General features: G+C 43.1%; 1 protein-coding gene across 1 annotated transcript; it reads right to left on the bottom strand.

The window, feature by feature from the left end:
• Positions 1-429: 429 nt before the first annotated feature.
• gal3st2 (galactose-3-O-sulfotransferase 2) lies at positions 430-13516 on the bottom strand. Its single transcript, XM_085371095.1, has 4 exons — positions 13422-13516; positions 5171-5281; positions 2729-3350; positions 430-1260 (listed from the first exon to the last, which is right to left on the bottom strand). The coding sequence occupies exons 1-4, from the start codon at positions 13514-13516 to the stop codon at positions 430-432; spliced, it is 1659 nt and encodes a 552-aa protein (XP_085227221.1).
• Positions 13517-23078: the final 9562 nt, after the last annotated feature.

Here is a 23078-nt window from a genome sequence, read left to right as displayed (position 1 = left end):
AACAATTCGTCAAAAACATTTTACTCTTGACTGTGTCTTCTAACATCCAGGAGCTAACAATATTGGGCTTGGTTAGCCTCTTATATTCATAAGAATGAATAATCACCAAAGTGATATGATATTCCGGCTTTCATATTTTCAACTTAACCACTGGTGTGGCTACTAAAAAAAGAGAAAAGAAAAGAAAAAAAAATCAAAAATTTTTTTTAATACCCAACACATACTTCTCAAGCATATCACATATCCTGTGATTATTAGTCACAGGTATTACTCGTGGTATTCTTGTTTTATTGTTAGCTTGTGTTTTTGTTAACAGAGAACTTGTGGAGGCCCATTGGTTTTTGAGACCTGACTTTACTTCTTAAGGTCAGGCTGCTCAGGTCTTCCCATTTCTGATGCTTTGCCATCATAGCAATTTTCTTTAGGTGATTATTTAACAGTCTTAGTTGCCTGTTTATGCTTAGCAGCTTCCTTTGGGAACTGCTTGGTGTACAGACGATGTGTGTACTGCAGTTCTGGTAAGATAAATCTCTGACATTTTGTTTTGGTTTGTATATCTAAGTTTGGGTTTAGGTTATAGCCCTGAATGACAGCTGTTCCATACTGAAAAGGCTTCAGCCTAGCATCCTTTACCAGTGATGGGTCAACCGCACATCTATCTTTCAGGCAAGTGTTTGCAAGCTTGACTTGTAGCTTTCTCAGCTGAGCTACTTCCCTCTCCATCTTCTGTCGTCCAACAAGACTATCAACTTTGTGCCAGAAGGTTGTGTTGAAGTGCAGGTAAATCCTCCAGTCTAAAGCATTCCACTTCTTGATTTTTTCTGCAGTGTTCGGTGAAAGTGAATGCCGAGTTTGTTCACTGCGACTATTGAGCCGAAAGGAAACCATATCTTCCAAGGACCAGCAGAGGGAGTACTTGAGCAAGACCATGGACTCATCAAAGTATTCAGAAATTAGTATAAGATTAAAGTCCTGTTCTATGGTTTTAATAGCCACAGTGGTTCTCTCCTCAAAGTCTCCAGCACCAGCTGCAATATTATTCTTAAAGCCAAAGTCAAAAGCCAGAATATTGTGAGCGTAGTGGTTGTTGGCTACCGATGCATTATAGTTTCTCCAGCTGTTGTCTAAGAAGTCCTCCAGGCTAAATGTCTTACGGAAGGCTGGGATGCTCTTATAATAACTAAAGATGGATTCCATCATAGCCACAGGATGTCTCAAGATGGAAAAGTAAAAGGTATCCTGAGGCATCACTTTTGCCACCTGGGAAATACATAGTAAATTATACAGTCAGACACCTGTTGTTCTGAAGACCAGTAGTGTTATCACTATATTATCCATGTGCTATATATGTTTATTCTTGTCAACCTTAGCAAGTCATAAAAATAGATTAAAAAAAACAAATTCAGATGAATTTCAAAATATGTCACATTATTTCAATAACAAAATGCAGTGTGTGAAAAAATAATACGTCTTTACTGCTTTCTTTTGAATTTAGAGGGTAAGTTTCAGCCAGGTGCTGCTAATCAAAAGCACTGATTAAATGATCATTAACAAGTGTCAGAACTTCTATAAAAGGAGACATTTTGGTCTCGAGCCTTCAGGTGCATTTTCACGCAATGCCAAAAAGGAAAGAAATTCTGAGTGATATTTGAACTGTTCCTGGCCATTAATCTAGGAAGGGTTAAAAGGCAGTGTTATGAGATGACTTTTAGAGAGAGGCAAGACGTGAAAGACTCCCACCCCTTAAAACTAAAAGTAAATGAATTAAATAAATAAATATTTATTAGTCTTCAATAAGATAAACTAGACCAGATACCATTCTGGAATCCTTCCTGCCTGTAAAATTATTTTTTTAAATGTGTAAAATTGTGACTGGTGAAGGATTTTTATTAGAACCAATTTGCAAAAGCAATGGGAGAAACACCTCTCTTATGAAAAGAGAGGTTTTTCATAAGATACTACAAGACACCTCTCTACACATGTAACTGTATAATAATGATAAAAGTATTTATTCTGCAGAAAAATGTTCCCCATCACTGCTACATGGATTAGTGTTACTGCTGCAGATGTTTAATGCATAATAGTCTATAAAATCACGGGTTTGTAGTACCTGTCCTATAAGGACCACAACAAAATTTAATCATCTCAGAAACACTAGCCTAGATCATAGATTCATAGATTCAGTCTAAAAAGTAACTTTTAAAAAAAAATCACTTCTCTCTGGTCAGTCTGTAACAAATGCAAGTATCACTGTGTTAGATTAATGTCTAAACGTTGCAAAAACTAAGAAGACACATACATGCATGTAGCACAGTAACATGGTAACCTGGTACCATCATATCATAAGATGTCATGATATGATGCTAAATAATGCTTTGTGTTCTCCTACACATTGTGCACACCTGCTGAGCTCTGGTAAATGGTTTGCAGTATGAGTTACCATGCCAATATACCCTTGTGATAATTTTCTTTTCAAACCCAGGGTTAACCTTTAAGGTACCTGTATAAGAATGAATCCTGCTTTGTAGTTTAGATAATTTGTACATTAGATAATATTTCATTAGGTCTTGATATGTGAAACTTTGTAACAGGGTGTACTGCAGCTTTTATTTTGGGCCAATTAACACATTTTGGTACTTAGTCAGGCTGACTGGAATACCAAACCATATCAAATTGATATAATTGCTGTGGTTGCCATGGAACTACATACATTTCTGATGAAACTCACCTCAGATTTTTTAAATCTCATGTGGTTGCACATGATGTGGAACTCTTTCACACTTCTGCTGCTAACTCCTTCGACAAAATGTGGAACAAAGAAAAATGGATAAAATAACTGGCTCTGTTTGTTTAGAGGGAGAGCGAAGGTCAAGTTTCTGCTTTCGCCATAGCGATACAGGATGTTTAAGATAGTGCTGCTTGCTGTCTTGTGTGTCTTGAGGAAAACGATGTGAGACTTTGGATGGCAGGTTGCTTGAGTGTGAGTATTGTTCTGAGTCTTCAAAAAACTGGAAGGAGTGGGAGAGCGGGTGAGTCTTTTTTCTGTCCCTAGATTTATGTCTTTCCGGGTACTATGGGAAACCAGAGAAGATGGAAGGTCAACGTTTGGTTTGTTTCGGTCTTTTGGTAGAAGCAGCTTGCCCAGTGTAACTTTTCTCCCCTCCTGTTGAGAGCTTGCAAGCCTGCCGATTAAAGAATATGAAGGCTTTTCATGTTGCTCATGTTGATGATTACCATTTGCAGTTTGTTCCATTTGTTGTAATCTTGTGTCTTCAGGTCTTATGTGAGGAAACTCTTTTTCTTTCTTGATAGAGAACTTCATCTGCTGGAGTTGTACTAGCTTGCCATTCCTGGAAAACGTCATAAACACAATAAAATACCTCACTTTCAAATCTTATATTATTGATTCTAGGTCAGGAACTTTTGACATCACATTTTAATGCACTGGAGGTCCTTTACTGTGGCATTTTAAGGAACATTTCAATTTTGTTTAAACAAAAGTGAGAATGTGACTTTCTATATGCCGAAAACTTCCTGTGAAAGGTAAAGGACCACATGGTCCCAGAAATCAGGCAGCATATCAGCTTCTTAGACCCTTATGTAAAATCAAGCCTTAGAAACCTTGGCGTCATATTCGACAGCTCGATGTCACTCAATTTCCCCCAGGGATCAATAAAGTATTCTGATTCTGATTCTGATTCGAGCAGCATTCTAAGCAGCTGGTCCGAAACTGTTTTTATCATTTACGGAATACTTCTAAACTCAGACTAATGGTATCAAAGCTTGAACTTGAGATGATTATTCATGCTTTTATTTCTTCTCGTTTAGATTACTGTAACGGTCTGTTTACTTGTTTTAACAAATCAGCCTTAAATCGTCTTCAGACTGTGCAGAATGCTGCAGCACGACTCTTAACAGGCACCAAGACAAGATCTCATATCACTCCAGTTTTGGCCTCCCTTCACTGGTTGCCTGCAAATTTTAGGTTTCATTTTAAAATTTTAGTTCTAACCTTTAGGGCCCTACATGGTCAAGCTCCTCAATATTTATCTGACCTGCTGAAACCAAATTCATCTTCTCGGGCTTTAAGGTCATTAGATCAGAGACTGCTGGTGGTACAGCACACTCGTTTTAAAACTCGTGGTGATTGGGCCTTTCAGTGTGAACCTAAGGCTATGTTCACACTAGCCCGGATAGATTTGAAAACGGCATCTTTGTCTGAAAACGCTCCGCGTCCACACTATCGTTTTCAGTCATTTTCACAGAGTTGTGCATCCACATTGAAACGGCAGAAAACGCTTACGTTCCAGCACTGCGCATGTGTGAAATGCAAGACGATTCGACCGGCCTCATTTCTGCTCGCTGTTTATTTACTTTCCGGCTCTTTGAAACATTGCGGGAAAATGTCGAGGAAAAGCACCAAGTTTTTTAAATGGACTAACAATGAGGTGGGGTTGTTGCTGTGAGTAACACAAAAGTACAAAGTTGCAAAAGTGAGTGAGAATTAAAGAATTTGAAGAAAAGCTATCTGAAGCATGTACAAACTGATATTAATCTTTAATAAGCCTGTCAAAATTGAGAAACAATCACATGACTAAAATGTGTCATCGTTTTCAAAAAGTCTCCGTTTTTGCTGTCCACACTGCAACACGAAAGCACCGTTTTCAAATGTATGCATTTTCGAGAGCGTTTTCAAAATGCGAAAACGCCGTCCCAGTTTGGATCGGAGGCCAAAACGGAGAGAAAATTTGTGTTTGTGTTTGTGTTTTCAAACGATTGGTTTCCCCAATCTTAGAAAACAGTACATTTGCATGACTGAAACCAGTCCACTGAGGGAACAATGTGCTGGGAGGTCAGTTCCTTCATTATGATGAAGCTGAAACCTGCAGTCAGCTGAGACTGAAGAAGTCACTTGGATGAGTGACGAAACGTTTCTCCCACTGAAAACGCTACGTCCAGATGAACAGAATCAACCTTTGGAGATTTACTTACCTGGATGATTGAGCATGCATCAAGACGATACCATATTATATATTTTAAAGTTTATAATCGTCACATGAGTTATTTTTCACCAATGCTAGATTCAGTAAGAAATGTCCAAAAAAAAAAAAATTAACGATAACAAAGTCCACTTGGTTTGAGAAAATTGGTGTTGAGAATAGGACTTTACCTGGCCTGATGGGTGACAAAGGTCTGAATGGCAATACAGACTCCCAGCAAAATGAACAGTATCCACAGAGAGTGATGCCTGCTGTGCAGCAATCTCTTCCTCTTCACAAACCTACAAAAACATATACACACACAGACACACACAAACACACTTTTAAATGGATAAAGTGACTGTTGCCACGTTGTATTGAGACTGGGTTATGAGAAAAAACTAAGTGACAGAAATTTTTGCTGAAAAGTGGTGGAAAAAAAAACGTTGTCCTGAGCAGGATTCGAACGTGGCCCTCCTGGTCTCAAGGCAGATACTCATCTCACTGAGCTAAACTTATTCTCACAAAGAAGAGGTGGAGAGACTGACAATTCTACTGAAATGAGCAGACGCTGCTGAGAATTGTGCTGATAAGAGGTGAAAAGGCAGAAAATTCTGCAGAAATAGGTGAATCAGCAGAATTTCCGCTGAAAAGAGACGAATCTTACTAAAGTATTGATATTTTAATGTGAGAATCGATTCTAGAACATAAATGACTGGTATCAGAGGAATCGATATTTCAGTATCGATCCGCACATCACTATCAATCAAGTCAAACTTCTGTTATTGCGAAGCTAGCCGCTCACAATGGCGAAGAGAAAAGTTGAATCTGAAAGCAGAGCCTTTCAGCGCCATGCAGTGGGTGACTGAATATATGTTTACAGACATTGCTGGTAATCCCGTGTGTCTTATTGGTGGAGCTAATGTGGCTGTAATTAAGGAATTTCATTTAAGACAGCACTTCGAGACAAAAAGTCAGGATAAGCTGAAAAACCTAAGTGCAGAGCAGAAACTAAAGAAAGTAGAAGAGCTAAAGAAGAATGTGACATTTCAGCAGACCTTTTTCACCAGAGCAAAATCACAAAGGGAAGCTGTTGTGAAAGCAAGTTTTATTGTAGCAGAGGAGAAAGCCAAATCAGCCCGGTACCACTCTGAAGAGCTGCATGATGAAGGTGTGCGACATCTTGTGTCCAGACAAAACGCAGATTTTGGCAAATGTGAGCCTGAGCAGAAATACGATTGCTGATCGGGTTTGTGAGATGGCCACTGATTTAAGAACACAGTTGTGTGAAAGAAGCAAAAACTGTCATGGTCCAGAGTCTGAGGATTTTTCTTTATGGCAACAGTAAACTTGTGCTTCATACCTTATTGTGTTTCTTTATATTATTCTTTGTTCTCGGTTATTCTGTTTTGTCTTTTGTTTAGGTTTGCTATGTGTTTGTCACGGACCCGGCTCTGGGGACTCGGGGTCCGTGGGCAGTGGGGACTGTGACTGTTATTGTTATTATTATTATTATTATTATTATTTGGTGTGTTGTCTGCACTGCCCCTATGCACATCTGTATGTAGGCAGGTATGTGTGTGTTTTGCCTTTCTGCTGTGGCCAAGTTACAGGCACCTTCAGCCCTGGGGGCGTGGTCTAACTTGAGGGCTGGCCACACCCGAAGTCCTGGCCGCACACCTGCTCCTCATCTGGGCTCGTCGGGGGAGCTATTTAGATGAGCGATGGAGCTTCCACCGACGCGGGATTATTGCGTTTGACTACACGTCAGTCTTCAAACAAGTCAAGTGTGAGTGTATGCCTGCTGGGATAAGTGTTAACGGCTGCCTCTATTGTTTTCCCCTCAGGAGGAGTGTGGGACGAGAAGGAGCAGTAAGCACGGGGAGTGCAGGGACACTGGGGCAGAGAGCACTACACGGGGACTTTTGGGAAGAAGACACTCCATGGGAGTCTGGGAAACTGGGGATTTATTGTTGTTTACTTCACCACCTTGTAAATAAACACTGTTGCACTGAAGAGTCCGGCGTTTGGGTCCTATTTCCCCATCTCCCCACGGTCTGCCAGCCAGACCGTGACAGAATAATCCCGCCATTATGGGCCCAGCGGACTCAAGGACCGTCTCACAGGAGGAATTGCTCGCCCAGCTCTGGAAATACTGTCGGAGCATTATCCAGGCGGCGGATCCACATCAGAGACACATGCAGGTCGTATTTTTTGATGCCTTCCTGTCTTCAACCACCTGTTCCATGAGCTTTCTGGACATTGCAAAACTAATTCAAATTGTAACTGTGTTGAGGGCTAGCTCTAGCTTTGAACTGTTTGGTTTAGGCTGTCCGGGCAAGGAGGATGCGGCTGCCTCCCTGGCAGCCCTCGCTGACTGGTTTTTTCTTAATAGGCGGAAGGTTTTCCCACCGCCGCTTGCTGCTCACCTATTGGACCCTCCACTGCAAGGAGGACGGCGCCCTACTCCATCTCCTCTCACTTCTTCAATGGCCTCTGTGCCAGCAGACCAAAGACCGGCAGTGCTGGTCACCACAGTGAGTAGACCGGACCCTGTCATTTTAACGAATCCAGTCACAGATGAACAGGGGACAGGTTCCTTTGCCCCGCCAACACGAAAGAGACGGCGCCGGCGTCATCCTCGTCAAACCGTAGCTCACCTCACTCCTGTGGTTTGGGAAGAACCAGCTGACTCTGGACTGACCGCACGAGGAGCCGCGGACCCAGTGCTAGAACATGAGCCTGCCACTACAGACAATCGGGAGGCTGAGATTCTCCCCAGGGCTTCCCCAGAGGCTGAACCGGAGGCCTCAGTTGCCTCTGGCCCCCTGGAAATTGCTGAGCCAGCGGTAACATTGTTTTCCTCTCCACCCTTCATGTTGGACATATCACCCTCACTTCAATTAGCTGCCCAGCTAGTCGGTCAGTCATCATCTGTTCCACCTTCCACATCCACTGCTCTGCCACCGCATCCACCGCCTGCTGCTGCCATGTCGCCGTCGTCACCGCCGGGTGACCGGCTCAGCGTGCGGGGGGATCCCGCGCTGCAGCCGGAGGAGCTCAGCGAGCCGGAGGAGCTCAGCGAGCCAGCTGGGGGGCCAGCGCCGCTGCTGGAGGAGCTCAACGAGCCGGAGCTGGAGCTCGGCGAGCGGGAGCCGCAGGAGGAGCTCGCGCTGCCCGAGCAGGAGCTCAGCGAGCGGGAGCCGCGGGTGGAGCTCGCGCTGCCCGAGCAGGAGCTCAGCGAGCGGGAGCCGCGGGTGGAGCTCGCGCTGCCCGAGCAGGAGCTCAGCGAGCCGGAGGAGCCCAGTGAGCTAATGCCGGAGGAGCCCAGCGAGCTAATGCCGGAGGAGCCCAGCGAGCTAATGCCGGAGGAGCCCTGTGAGCCGGAGCAGCTCAGCGAGCCACCCACTGAGAAGCCCGCACCGCTGCTGGCGGACCTCAACGAGCCGGAGGGACCGGCGTTGCCAGCAGAGGAGCTCAGCGAGCCTGGTGAGCCCGCGCTGCCACCGGAGGAGCTCGGAGGTCCGGAGGGATCCGCTGAGCCAGAGCTGGAGGTCGGCGTGCCGGAGGGGCCGCCACGTCCAGCAGCCCGGCCGCCACGTCCAGCAGCCCGGCCGCCACGTCCTGCAGCCCGGCCGCCACGTCCTGCAGCCCGGCCGCCACGTCCTGCAGCCCGGCCGCCACGTCCTGCAGCCCGGCCGGTACATCGGGAATCGTGGGTTGTGCTGAGGCGGGAGCAGCAACGCCGCCGCCACCGGACCCGTGGCCGCCCGCCGGAACTGCAACGCCGTCGCCACCGGATCCGTGGCAGGCCGCCTGAAGCGTTCTGCTCCCATCACGGGGTTGGAGGTAGGCCGCCCGAACGGTTCTCCCACCACTGCCTGACCCATAGCGGGTTTTGCCTGCTTGCGGTCCACTGGGTCGGCCGCAAGAACTGTTGCTGCCACCATGGCAGTGGTTGGACTTTTGAACTGGGGTTTTCCGGCCCTCCGTCCTGTTTCCCCCCCGCCGCCCGCCCTGAGATGTTTGGGTTGTGGTTTTTGTTGTGTTTTGGGTCGTCGGGAGCCGACCCTTAGAGGGGGGGGACTGTCACGGACCCGGCTCTGGGGACTCGGGGTCCGTGGGCAGTGGGGACTGTGACTGTTATTGTTATTATTATTATTATTATTATTATTATTTGGTGTGTTGTCTGCACTGCCCCTATGCACATCTGTATGTAGGCAGGTATGTGTGTGTTTTGCCTTTCTGCTGTGGCCAAGTTACAGGCACCTTCAGCCCTGGGGGCGTGGTCTAACTTGAGGGCTGGCCACACCCGAAGTCCTGGCCGCACACCTGCTCCTCATCTGGGCTCGTCGGGGGAGCTATTTAGATGAGCGATGGAGCTTCCACCGACGCGGGATTATTGCGTTTGACTACACGTCAGTCTTCAAACAAGTCAAGTGTGAGTGTATGCCTGCTGGGATAAGTGTTAACGGCTGCCTCTATTGTTTTCCCCTCAGGAGGAGTGTGGGACGAGAAGGAGCAGTAAGCACGGGGAGTGCAGGGACACTGGGGCAGAGAGCACTACACGGGGACTTTTGGGAAGAAGACACTCCACGGGAGTCTGGGAAACTGGGGATTTATTGTTGTTTACTTCACCACCTTGTAAATAAACACTGTTGCACTGAAGAGTCCGGCGTTTGGGTCCTATTTCCCCCATCTCCCCACGGTCTGCCAGCCAGACCGTGACAGTGTTAGTGTTTTTGTTTCATGCCTGCCTGTGTTCTCTCTGTCTGTCCATGGTGTTATTGTGTCTGCTCATGAGTCTGCCTGTCAAGTTCAGTGTCCTGTCTGGTTCTCTGTCTGTTAGTTTCCTGTTTTATTCTGAAAGTTCATGTCTCATGTCAGTGTGTTCACTTTTACCTCTCCCCTGTCTCGTTAGCCTAATTGCTCCCAGCTGTGTCTCCCTCCTGTGGCCCATTCCCTGATTACTCCCCGTGTATTTAAGCCTGTGCTCTCTGTTGCGTTGTCTGTTTAACTCCATGTCCGTTTGCATAATTCTGTGTAACCCGGTGTTCAGGCTGCGTCTCTCCGCCAGGTTTCTTTGTGCATTTTGTTCCTCCTCCCGTGCGTGTTTGGTTTAATTTGAGTTCTTTAGTTTTCCCCAGTTTAGGTTTGTTTTCTCCCCGCTCTGCTCATCCTGTTTTTGTCACCTTATCACCTCTGTAATTAAACATTCACTCGCACACCAGCCAGTGCCTGCATTTTGGATCCTTTTCTCAATTCACCACACGACTGCTGCGCAGCCGTGACAAAAACTTTATTGCATACTCTCTTGCTGTGGATGAAAGTACAGACATGATGGACATTGTACAACTGGCCATCTTCATCCGTGGAGAGGAAATATTGAACATTAAATCGATGCACGGGACAACGACAGGAAAAGACATTTTTTAAAACGTGCGTCAAAGGGTAACCGACATGAAACTGCCCTGGGACAAACTTGTTGGACTTACAACAGATGGAGCGCTGGTGTTGTGTGGTGAAAAAAGCAGACTAGTCAGCAGGATGCGAGTAAATATGCAGGAGGAAAACTGTACCGGTGAGTTAACAGCATATCACTGCATCATACACCAGGAAACGCTGTGTGGTGAAGTCCTAAAAATGGAGCATGTAATGATCACCGCAATGCAAACCGTAAATTTTATCTGAGCTTATGTGGGAAATATATTCAGAGTTTGCCGACATTCCATATCATACAGAGTTCCGTTGGCTGAGTTGGGGAAAAGTTCTCAATAGTTTTTGAGCTCAGCAAGGAAATCTGTCTGTTCGTGGACATGGCATGTATGATGCGGTGAAGGCATTTCAAGTGAAGCTGTCACAAATGCACCAGTGCAACCTGCCTCACTTTCCCTGTTGCCAAGTAATGTTGAACCAAGTCAGCGGACTTTGCTGAAGTGCACCTGTGCAGATTCAGATGGAGCTGCAGTGTAATGATACACTCAAGGGAAAGTACGACGCTGAATGGCCCGCACAGTTTATTAGTTCCATTCCTGAAGCAATGCCCAGCTCTGTCTACATGCGGCTCCAACCTTTCATTAACCTTTCTGGGGTTTTTGGAAGCTTATTTATATTTCTTCAGTCTTCAGTCCAAATAGCATCCCAATGTCATTGCTTCTAGTGGTTTAGATCAGTGAATCAATGTCTCATTCACTCTTGGCATACAGCTTCATGTCATCCTTATAGAGTAGGTGGCTGACGATTGCTGCATTTCGTACTTGGTATCTGCAGGGGGTTCAGGCCTATGCAGAACAGCAGTGGGGACAAGACTTGTGCTATTGGCTTGACGTTGGCCTCTAGTGTTGTTCGCCACGTCTCCATCGAATTTCTGATAAGGCCATTAGGGTCCTGTTTATCTTGTGGTGTTCTCTGCATTCCAGGATCCATGGGTTGAGGCACTGAGTCATAGGCTTGCAGTCAATCCAAGCGGTGTACAAGTTGGTGAGCTTGGTTTTACAGTCTTGGGTGACTGCTCTGTCTGACAGGAGCTGGTGTTTTGCCCCTGTGGTGTTTCTGCCTATTCCTATCTGTGTCCCACTCATATATAAAGCCATATGCCAACACTATTTATTTTTTTCCGATACTTACATTTTACATTTGAGTACTGTTCATATGTATATAGTGGCACAGAATTGTGCACATCACCCCCCTTTCTTTCCCACACTGCACTGAGTAGGAGATGCTCTATCTCATTGTACACATGTGTAAAGGCATTCTCTACTCTACTCTCTACTACTACTCTCTACTAACCGGGAGGTTGTTGGTTCGATCTGCTCCAATCTGCATGTCAAATATCCTTGAGCAAGATACTAACCCCAGGTTGCTCACCGATGCATTCATCGATGTGAATGTGAATGGGTATGAATGTTAGTTAGGTAGCACTTAAAACCTAGAGAAGTGTTTGTGTGAATGGGTGTGATTGGGTGAATGAACAAGTTGTATAAAGCGCTTTGAGTGCTCAGAGTAGAAAAGCGCTATATAAGAACCAGTCTATTTACCATGTGATGGTTACTGGATCCTGTTCAGGGAGTTTGCTTTATCCAAGGTCTGCTCTTAGATCCACTAGCAACTGAGCATTGTTTTTATGAGTTGTCCTTCTCCCATATACTCCCAGTATTGCTCTGTCTCCGTCTTGTGGGGCTGTTTTCATATTGTTCACCTCCCACTAGGGGTACACCTTGGATTATTCAGTGGAGTACAGCTGGTTTATTCTCCTGCCTTCTGTCTCTCTACAGAAAAACAAACAGAAAGCTCACAGGCTGTCCCAGCCAAGAGCAGCAGGATCCAGGGCATGTAGGGCCAAAGAGGGGCCACCAGGCTCAACCTCACCTCCTTGGTGTGGACTTAACAGAGGATCAACTGGAGGAGAGAGAATTGAGGGAAGGCATAGAGGAGACACTGGGGGCAGGGGTGCACAAGGGCAAAAGGTCGACCTCTGCCCTTCCAAATTTGCACCAGATCTGGTTGGCCACCTGAAATGGAGTCTCCACCCTCCTGGACTTGGTCGCTTACTTGACAGTGTCTGCCACCATTTTCAATGGCCCTAGCACATGAACTACTCTGAGCAAGCAGAGCAGGCGTTAGCCAGAGAGAAGCCAGAGAGCCAGAGAAAAACTCTTGCTCACTGGGCTAACAGCATCAGCGACAGTAAGAACCAACTGGTTGCATCGGTTGACAAGACCTGTATTCCAGAAGGATACAGCCAGCTGCAGTGACACTAGGTGACTAGGCGAGTGTTCAACTCGCAAGACCCCAAGAAACAGACCAGGTGCCCACAGCATCAGCTACAGCAAGGTTCCACTGGATTCATGAACCTGTGAGACCACAGATAATATACCAGGAGCAATCACAGCCACATATTAGAGTCACTACAAAGGACCTTTCCTTTCTTTTTTTCTCTTTTTAGGGCAACAGCAATTATGGGAACCAACCAACAGGCTTCACAACACAAAGGCAATGGACACACACTGTACCATGCAAAGCACACATGCACACTACATCTGACAGCAAGTGGAGATCAAAGAATCATAGTTTTCATATCTGCACAGATGTTTTATAGGACAAGCCAGAGTGTCTTAAAGAAGTATCCACATGTCCTGATAAAGGGGGTTCCTTCTCCATACATATGGAATATGTAAAGAGTGGAGAGACAGTCTCGATGTATAGTGAGCAAGAGTGTAAGGTTTACTGCCAAGATTCTCCACCCAGAATGTGGAGAAATTGAATAGCATCTCAGTTTGTGCAAATTTTCCCTGCTGTCGTCCTTGTATACAGTTTCTGATATTCTGTGCTGTTCTGTATGGGGATTCTGTACTCACTCAGAGATTAGAGTGTACACTGAATTATTATCACCATGGATTCAAACTATAAATACATAAATATATTAATTCAAGCCAACAGCACCTCCTTTCAGTGTAACAGCCTGGTGACCAGTGATGGGGTTTCCCTGGTGAGGAGGAAACTGGTGACAGCAGTCCATCTTTGGAGGGCCACGACATGGATGGAAGGACCCCTCGGGTGTCTTCCTGGAGGGGTCCTTCATCGCTGACTGGGACGAGAGGCTACGTCTGGTCACCCTCATCACTGGAGCCTCAGACCGAGGTGGGGCAGCTGTCAAGCCCGATAGCAGCATTGGAGAAATCGGAGTGTGGAGCTGCAGCTGCAGCAGAGAGGATGAGGAAGCAGAGCTGACAGATGCCAAATTTAACCCCTAGTCTCGGTGAAACTGGCAAAATCCAGCAACCAGCATAAACCGAAGTCCATTACTCTAAATATGGGGAAACAGCAGGAAAGAAAATAAGATTACAATATGAAGGACCAGATTGTGACGATCGTCAGATTTGTTATTTTGAATGTGCTTTTTGTAATGAAAATCTGTTTGTGTTTTTCCATTTATATGGACTTCACACCCCACTGGCAGTCAACCAGTAAGATCATGTTGATTTTGCGCGTTAGGAGTGTTCAGCTAAGTAATCCGTTTCTTATGTGGTCTAGGAGGAAGAGTTTCGAGTTACCGGGAAAAGTAGCAGCGTGGCAAATCTAGTAAATAAATATTTTAATACAGCTGAATTTGATTGTTATTTTATTTGGATGATTTGTTATTTGGTTGTTGAATTTGTCTGTTATTTTAAAGGTCTAACCCTTTAAAAATAAATCGCAATCTTCTGTGCTGCTATATCTCCATGGCTATCTGTCAGCTATGGCTATCTCTTTCTGCTACTAACATCGCAGAACTATTGCAATGCTCTGGAGTAAATAGAAAACCCATATTCTCAGTTTAAAGGCTCTAGAGTGAAAGAAAATATTTTTCTAGCTTCTAAAACAGCAGTGCTTGCTTTGAATGCTAGTGGGTGATTAATCACCATAAAACACAATTCAAAACCTGAGAAAAAAAGTGGGAAAAGTTCATTATTAACATCAAATATTGAAATCTACAAAGTCACAATGTCTGTTTTTCACAGCAATATATATTTCATCAAAACAAGGGCAAACCTCACAGAATGTTATGTTCAATGTTATTTATTTGACTTCATAACTGTATGTAACTACAATGAAAAAGATTTAGTTTTTGACAAATGTTTTTTATGAAGTTAAATGTTTATATAAGCGGCTCTCACAGACAATCACAAACTTTTAGCCTCTCTGTGTAAGGAACAGAATTGCATAGCAGTGGCCCCTGCTATGCAATTCTGCCTTTTTGAAGAATTCTGCGCATTTCTCTGTTAGCAGTCAGCTGAAGCGCAGTCAAATCCATTGCCAATACAAGTGTAGATCAATATGTCCTGTTGGGACCAACATGATCAGCTACCCCTGCAGATAGGATTGTACTTCATGCAAAAGGTAAGTAAGTCAGTAAGGTTCCTTGGCAACTGTTACCCAACTGACATCAGATTGTTAAATTCACAACGAATATCATAATAAATACACAATTCTGATGTATGACTGTATGACAATAAAGGAAGCAAGGCCCCAGCAGGAGTTCAAACCAATAGCCCTCTTGCTGTAAGATACTGCATCACCAATGACCAGACAGTAGGTGATGATTTTGTATTCTTTATTAGGTACATAATAAGGCACAGAGCAGGTTAGGTGTGCAGCTTAATTTGCATGGTGACAAATGCAGGTGAGAAGTGAGAGAACCTTTGTAAAACAAAAAGACCAGGTCCAACCTGAAAAGTGATCTCAATAAGCACCTAATCCTGCTTCATATTACAGGCTCTGAAACGCTGGAAAGAAAACTCTCTGGGTCAGAATGTTGCCTTCTCTCACCTTGCACTGGGCTGAAAGGTAGTACCACATTCAGACAACCTGGATTACTGTTACACTTCTCAAGTACAATCAGCAGACTGCAATCTGATGCTTAGGCTAGTCCCTTAGATAGGATAGAGTTTCAGTTACAAGCTGTGTAATTTTAGCCAGCACATTCTAATGTGACCTTTAGAAATGGACAGTGTCCATTTTGTGGCGGATTCCTATGGTTTTATTGTGCATTTGAATTTTGTATTTTGAAATTTATCAAGAAGAAAGTAAACCTTGGAGCTGCACCACACTTGAAACAGACCACTTACTGAAGATCTTTTTTTCACAGGAAATGACATTACACTCTGTTTTATAAAATGGGATTAGAGGATAGTTACAAAATCTACAGGTTGGGTAAGAAAACAAAGTGCATCTAAAAAAAAACGCCAAACAGGACTGTGAACTCTAACCACATCTGAAATTGATTTGACCCAAACATGAAAACAGCTCTCTATCAGCAGCACACCAAATTTTAAACACCTTTCAAAAACACCCAGAAGAAGCATTTTTACTTCGCTATTCATATCTCCTTCATATCTCATCTGCAATGACTGCAGTCATAATGTGGCTGTAGTCAGTCTACTGAAGCCCACTTGATGTGAGTTTAAGTCAAACCCAGTTCCATTCAGAATACAAAGCAGAAATCATAAATTTCAAACTGGAGCTTCCTAAAATCTAAGTATATGTTTGCTAAAGTCACATTAAGCCATGTTCACACACTTCTACAGATAAAACCCATGCTGTAAAATGGCAATAACCACAAAAACAATGTATTTTTTTTCCAATGGTTTTTCAAATGTAAAAGTCTGACCAACTGAAAAATGTATCTCTAGTTAGATTTCTGTCAAAGAGGAATTATGTGAAGTCCTGAGACATAGCACACCATGTTTGCAGCTACATGTGAAAATAGTTGGGATTAACAAACACACTTATAACTCATGTTAAAAGTGTGTAACAATCAAAACAACAGAAGCACCCTCCGGAACATACAACCAAAATCATATGTAACTGATTTTAGACTAGGCTTCTATTATTCGAATTATTCCGTGGTCACTGTAAAGCATTCACATCCATGATGCCAGGCTCCAGGAGGGCAGAAGTGCATATTGCCTGCTAACTCACTGGCAGGAGTGGACGAGTTAGTGAGACTACGAGTGGACTTACCTGGTCATGGAGCTCAGATGCTGCTCTCTAGTCCAACTTCTTGGTGGGAACAGCATCTTCCTGAAACTGAAACACACACAGCTCAGCTCACACACACCTCTGCTGTCTGTCTCACTCTCTCTCTACTGTCTGTCTCTATTAGTTTGTGTCTGCTTCCTCCAGCTCCTCCTGCCTAACCTACTTTGCCTTCACGTCCACAGAGACAGAGGCTGACAGATGTGAAGCACAAAGAAAGGAGCTGGGAGAATTACGGGCTCGCAACTGAAACTCTGGTGCACACAGAGTAAATTACTGCCTTTTTACCAGATTATATAGATTTTTGAAACTAATATAAGGTAAAAGTTGTGTTTTGGGGGTTTTTTTTGTAACAAAGGTGTGTGAAAGGGTAACCATGTGAACAATTAGAATAGAATAGAATAGAATAGAATAGCATAGAAATTATCTTTCTGTTACAAGAGTTTGGCATCTCGCCGTTGGCAGGATATAGATTTAAATTCCGATTCTTTTAGGGTAGGCGAAGAAGATAAAATAGAATTCAACAATTCAACAGAACACTGATTGCTCATTTTTCTTTATTCTGTAATGCAGAAGCTTTGCTGGACTGTAGATAGTGGTTTCACGTGGCGCAAGCATACAAAAACAGAGAAACTTGTTTACTCTTCAACTTTATTTTGTCTGTTCACGTAAGTATGCAAAGATTTCTGCTTTAGATGGTTGATCCCTCTCAGTTCTAGTTCAAATTCACAGTTTTTAATTTGCCTTCTATGACTTCCATGTCATTGTGGTTATGACTCAGTGATGCCCAAATTACCCCTGTGTGTGTGTGTGTGTGTGTGTGTGTGTGTGTGTGTCAATGTGAGAGAGAGAGAAAGTGCTCTATAGATAGAACAGAGGACTGTATTGTGGCGTGTTGTGGCGATGAGGTGTAGGGGAAGGGGTGGCACGGGGGGTTGAGGGAGCAGGGAGCAGTGCCAGGGAAGCCTCACTGACACAGCTGGCAGACATCAACCAATTATACCTCCCCATTTTAAACAAGTGTACGCTGGAGCCGGTGTATGTGGCAGCAGAATACAGCTTCTATTGGGCAAGTAACCGCACAACTATTGCGTAAAGTGAATAATAAAGAGTTATCCTGAGCTGGAAACTCTGCATCCTGTGTGTATGTATCGAGGGATCAGATCAAGACTTATATCACATTGGCACCCACAATTCCCCAACACTGAAAATGTCAGACCAATAACATTGGCCATGCATGACCCTCAAGTGCTGGAAAATCTGGTTTCTCGGCCTGGGTCCGCATTTCTGCCACCTTTGCCACTTCTCTCAGTCATCACGCTGCATAAGATTATTACCACCGCCACCACTTACGTCGGGAAAAGAGATTCCCAGCGGCTCGGGAACACTGCAGCCAGTGCACTTCCCTCATTATCCTTCTGTGTATTTAAGTCCTCTGTCATCCTCTGTTCATTGTTGGGTCGTCTGTTTGTCCCGCTACATGTTTCCATGAGTCTCAGCTCTTCAGGTCTCAGGTTCATGTTCTAATTATCTCACGTAGTAGTTTTTCATGTTCCTGTTCAGCCATGTTAATTTCACAGTTTCCATGTTTTAGTTTTAGTTTTTCTCAGTTTAGGTTTCAGGTTATTTTTTTCTCCAGTTTGCCTTGCTTTGTTTTTGTTTTGACATTAGCCCAAATAAACGGCTCGCTTGTTGTTATGCTTTGTCTGCCCTTGTTATACCCTTGTCTGCGTTTTGGTCCACATCTCAAACACAACGGCCAACCAAGCTGTGACAAATAGAGTTAAGGCCATGGTTATCTCCCTCCTTGTGCACTCCTTAATTCTTGAGACAGATTAGCCTGGGTTTAATAAACTGGTGGGCAATGTTTGGGTATTTGCTGATGACAGATAAGAATATGTACTATGTGTGCACGCAGATGACTAGCACAGATGACATGATGTCGAAAATTTCAGTGAAAAACACTAAACTTCTGAATTAATAGGCAATAATGAAATGCAAAATGCAATAATGGATTCAGTTGATCGTTCAGTTCAAACAGAACAGTTTACAGACAGGTATGAAGGGGTCAATGGCTTTTTCCTTTTCAAGTTCTTGCAGGCAGCACATAGTAAGATCAACTGACCCCCTGATGGACCCATTTCAGTTTGCTTACCGTGCACGCAGAGGCGTCGATGATGCAAAAATCTTCATCTTGGACTCCATCCACAAACATCTGGAGGTCCCTGACTCCTCCGCCAGACTTCTGTTTGCTGATTTTTTATCAGCCTTAAACAGTCTGCAGCCTCATATCCTGGCCACTAAACTTTCCTCCAGATTTCGCCTGGATGATCAGCTAATCCTGTGGATATTGGACCTTTTGACTAACAGGACTCAGAAAGTTCGGGTCAACAACTCTCTTTCTGGTCTCCATTCCACCTCCACTGGCTCCCCCCAGGGCTGTGTGCTCTCACCCTGCTGTTCATTTGTCCCACTCTGCATTTTAACTCCAGCTCTCCAACTCTGATAAGACCATTTCCCACACACATAAACAGAAACTACTCTACACTCTTTTTATACTGCCGACACTTTATTCACTTTTAATTACGTACAGTTATTTACGGGGGGGCACAAACAAAGGGGAGGATGGCACAAACACATCCTCCCCTTTGTATAACAAAGGGGGGCTTACCAAAAAAAGTTTGGGAACCACTGACCTACTGACTGACATTGCCAATATCCCCTATGCACGAGAAAATGCAAACTTCCTGTTTTAAGTCCAGATGTAGAGTTTCCGGTAGCTTTATTTTGGGGTCAATTGCTACTCCGAAGATGGACTCAAAAATCATGTCCAAAATACGAAAACGGAAAGAGCAGAAGGTGGGAACACTCAATAAATTTTGACGCTTGAAGAGTGTAGATCAATTGGTTGTTTACATCACTCAACACAATCAGAACTGCATTACAAAATCAGAAGACACATCATCCACATTCAGCACATCACTGTGTAGTGACAGTTCTCATGATTTAAACAGGCAAATGTCCAGCATTCAAACTACAGGTGAACAATAGTCAAAGGTTTCCACCGTTATGTTGATAGCAGCTAGTCAAGTACACACCTACACAGCATGTCAACAAACTGTGAAAAAGCCACATGATATAAAAAAAATGAATGATTTCCAGTAAGAGTCTCTATATATTAGTATTTATGAAGGGTATGTTCAAAATTACAGTGGTCCCTCGCTACAACATGGTTCACTGCACTGTTTCGCGGATTTTTTAGTGCAACTTTGCGTGGTTTTTTGGGGGGTTTTTTTTACAACGCATTCTGCGTGTCCTGATTGGCTGTGGACCATTGTCGATCTCTGTCCTGTCTCTCCTGTACAGTACAGAATCAATACATTGATCACTAGCAGTGTGTCTCTGAAGTGCTGTACTGTATGTTTGCAAGTTCTCTTCCCAACAAAGGCACCTGCGATAGCACCCAAAAGGCAGAGAAAGATGTTAATCATCACACAAAAAGTTGGACTTCTGATTCACTGATTCATTAATGATTAATTGATGTTGAATTCTCTCACAGCTGCTCTATCGCCATGTTCTGGAAATGAAAACAGGGTTTGATCTTTGGTTTCATTCTGTAATACTGGACTTATTTTTCTACAAAGGTTTGAACTTTGAGAGTGTTTAAAAAAAAGAGAGAAACATGTGAAAATGTTCATGCCTGTATGAGAAAAGTGTGAAGTATGCAGTGAGGGGGTTTACAGCCTTAAAACATTTATGATAATTGTAAAAAATAAAGTTGGCTACTTTGCGGATTTCACCTATCGCTGGTTCATTTTAGAACATAACACCTGTCAACCCGTGGTTGACTTGTTTTGGAAAACCCGACCATAAACAATGCACAAACATCACAGCGGAAACGCAGCGCTCTACAGGAGTCTCCCCACTGGAATTAGCATATGCTAAGGCGCATATAGTCTATTAGAATCAACTCACTAAATTAATCTCTCTCTATAGATAGATAGATAGATAGATAGATAGATAGATTAGTGCTGTCAAAATTAATGCGCAAATTAATCCGCCATCACGGTCAACGCGATTAACGCATCTGGAGTGCAGAATGACTCGAAATCCCTGAAATGTATCCGTCAACGCATTTTGTGCAGTTTGTCCAAGTAGAGTTACCTTCACAGTTGATCTGGTAGTGACGGGCAGCTGAACCAATCAACTCAATGTGGAAGATGAGATTTGAGTATTAAAAAAATAACAAGATGGAACAGTTGACCAACATAAAGTATGATACACATTGTGCAGGAAGAAATTTTATTTGCACCGAAGCACTTCCAGCTTAAAATATCACATTGAAGTGAAGCATATGTTAGCCGGGGATGCTGCTAGGACTTTGGCTAACGCGTCAACCAGTTTGCGACAAACCACTCACGGAGCATCGGGGACTCACTAAGTCTACCTTGGAGAGAATGACTGACACAATTGCCAAGTATATTGCAACAAACTGTAGACCTATAAGAACACGCGCTTTGCATAGCTTTGGTTCCTCGTTTAAAGGACATGAAGTGCCTCCCCAACAATGAAAGCGAGAGAGTGGATAAATGTTTACAGAGTTTTTTGTTAACATGAATGTTCAAGTTGTTCAATAAACATGTTAAGTGCGTATATTTTCCCTTTTTTCTTGAGTCTGTTTGCTCATGCAAAATGAAATGTGATTAATATAGAATAAAAATTAATTATTTTTAATTGTGATAAATCAAAATTAATCCACAGTGATGAATCTGATTAAACATTTCAGTTGTTTTTCAGAACTAATATATATATATTATATAGTGTATACGTACCCATTAGTATATAGGTTTTTTAAAAAGTTTTATTTCACAGGAGAGAACCTGTGCTAAAAGATTGAAGAAAACTATTCAAATTCTTTTTGAATTTAAGCATAAATTATTTGCGTTTATTCTGCATTTACTTCATCATTTTGCATAAATGTCAGTTATAAACTTAAATATAAAGTTTAAAAAAATATAAAAGTATACTTTCTTAATTTAATCTCCTAAAACCCGAAATCTTTCATGGCATGCATTTTTAATTTCTCTTTGCTATTTGGGCTGATTGGGACCTGATGAATGTAAAAACAAAGAATTACATGTACATTTATACATACGGCGTACATTTATATCCGGCCTGCGAGATAATTTTATGTAGATGTACTATTAGTGTTATGCATGGCCCGGTGATATGAGGCGCTAATAATATACTAACTACAGATCCAATAATGCAGCGCTGCACCCTCCTTGCTGAACGCTGGACTAACTGGGAACATTCCCGCGTCAATCAAGTCAAACTTCTGTTATTGCGAAGCTAGCCGCTCACAATGGCGAAGAGAAAAGTTGATTCTGAAAGCAGAGCCTTTCAGCGCCAGTGGGTGACTGAATATATGTTTACAGACATTGCTGGTAATCCCGTGTGTCTTATTGGTGGAGCTAATGTGGCTGTAATTAAGGAATTTCATTTAAGACGCACTACAAGACAAAAAGTCAGGATAAGCTGAAAAACCTAAATGCAGAGCAGAAACTAAAGAAAGTAAGGCAAGGCAAGTTTATTTGTATAGCACAATTCAACAACAAGGTGATTCAAAGTGCTTTACAGAGACATTAGAAACAAGAACAAATAAAAAGCATGATTTAAAATTGATTAAAACAAGCAAATAAACTAACTAACTAATTAACAAACAAACAAACAAATAAACAAACAAACAAACAAACAAAACAGTATATAAAATCAAAACAGATAAAATCAGAACAGTAGATAAAATCAGTAGTTAAATGTAAGTTTTGAAATTTAAGCTTAAAGTGTGGATTTGGTGCTTTATTCAAATGCAGCTGAGAACAGGTGAGTCTTCAACCTGGATTTAAATAAACTGAGTGTTTCAGCTGATCTGAGGCTTTCTGGGAGTTTGTTCCAGATATAAGGAGCATAAAAGCTGAATGCAGCTTCTCCGTGTCTGGTTCTGACTCTGGGAACTGATAAAAGACCGGATCCAGATGACCTGAGGGATCTGGATGGTTCATACTGGGTCAGGAGGTCATTGATGTATTTTGGTCCTAAACCATTCAGAGCTTTATAGGCCAGCATCAGAACTTTAAAGTCTATCCTCTGACGGACAGGCAGCCAGTGTAAGGACCTCAGAGCTGGACTGATGTGGTCCACTTTTTTGGTCTTAGTGAGGACTCGAGCAGCAGAGTTCTGAATGAGCTGTAGTTGTCTGACTGATTTTTTAGGTAGACCTGTAAAGATGCTGTTACAGTAATCAAGCCTACTAAAGATGAATGCATGGACTAGTTTTTCCAGGTCCTGTTGAGACATCAGATCTTTTATCCTTGATATATTCTTGAGGTGATAGTAAGCTGACTTTGTTATTGTCTTAATGTGTTTTTCTAAGTTTAGGTCTGCATCCATCACTACACCCAAATTTCTCGCCTGGTTTGTGGTTTTTAGATGTATAGATTGAAGTTCTCTGGTGACCTGTAATCGTTTTTCTTTGGCGCCAAAGACTATTACCTCAGTTTTGTTTTTGTTTAGCTGGAGAAA

The sequence above is a fragment of the Diplotaxodon limnothrissa genome, linkage group LG14 (assembly GCF_057381915.1).
Source record: "Diplotaxodon limnothrissa isolate DT_005_m linkage group LG14, D_limnothrissa_male_GT1.1, whole genome shotgun sequence".
In the NCBI taxonomy this organism is placed as follows: Eukaryota; Metazoa; Chordata; class Actinopteri; order Cichliformes; family Cichlidae; genus Diplotaxodon; species Diplotaxodon limnothrissa.
The sequence above is the reverse complement of the archived record's forward strand: the minus strand, read 5'-3'. Positions and strand labels throughout refer to the sequence as shown.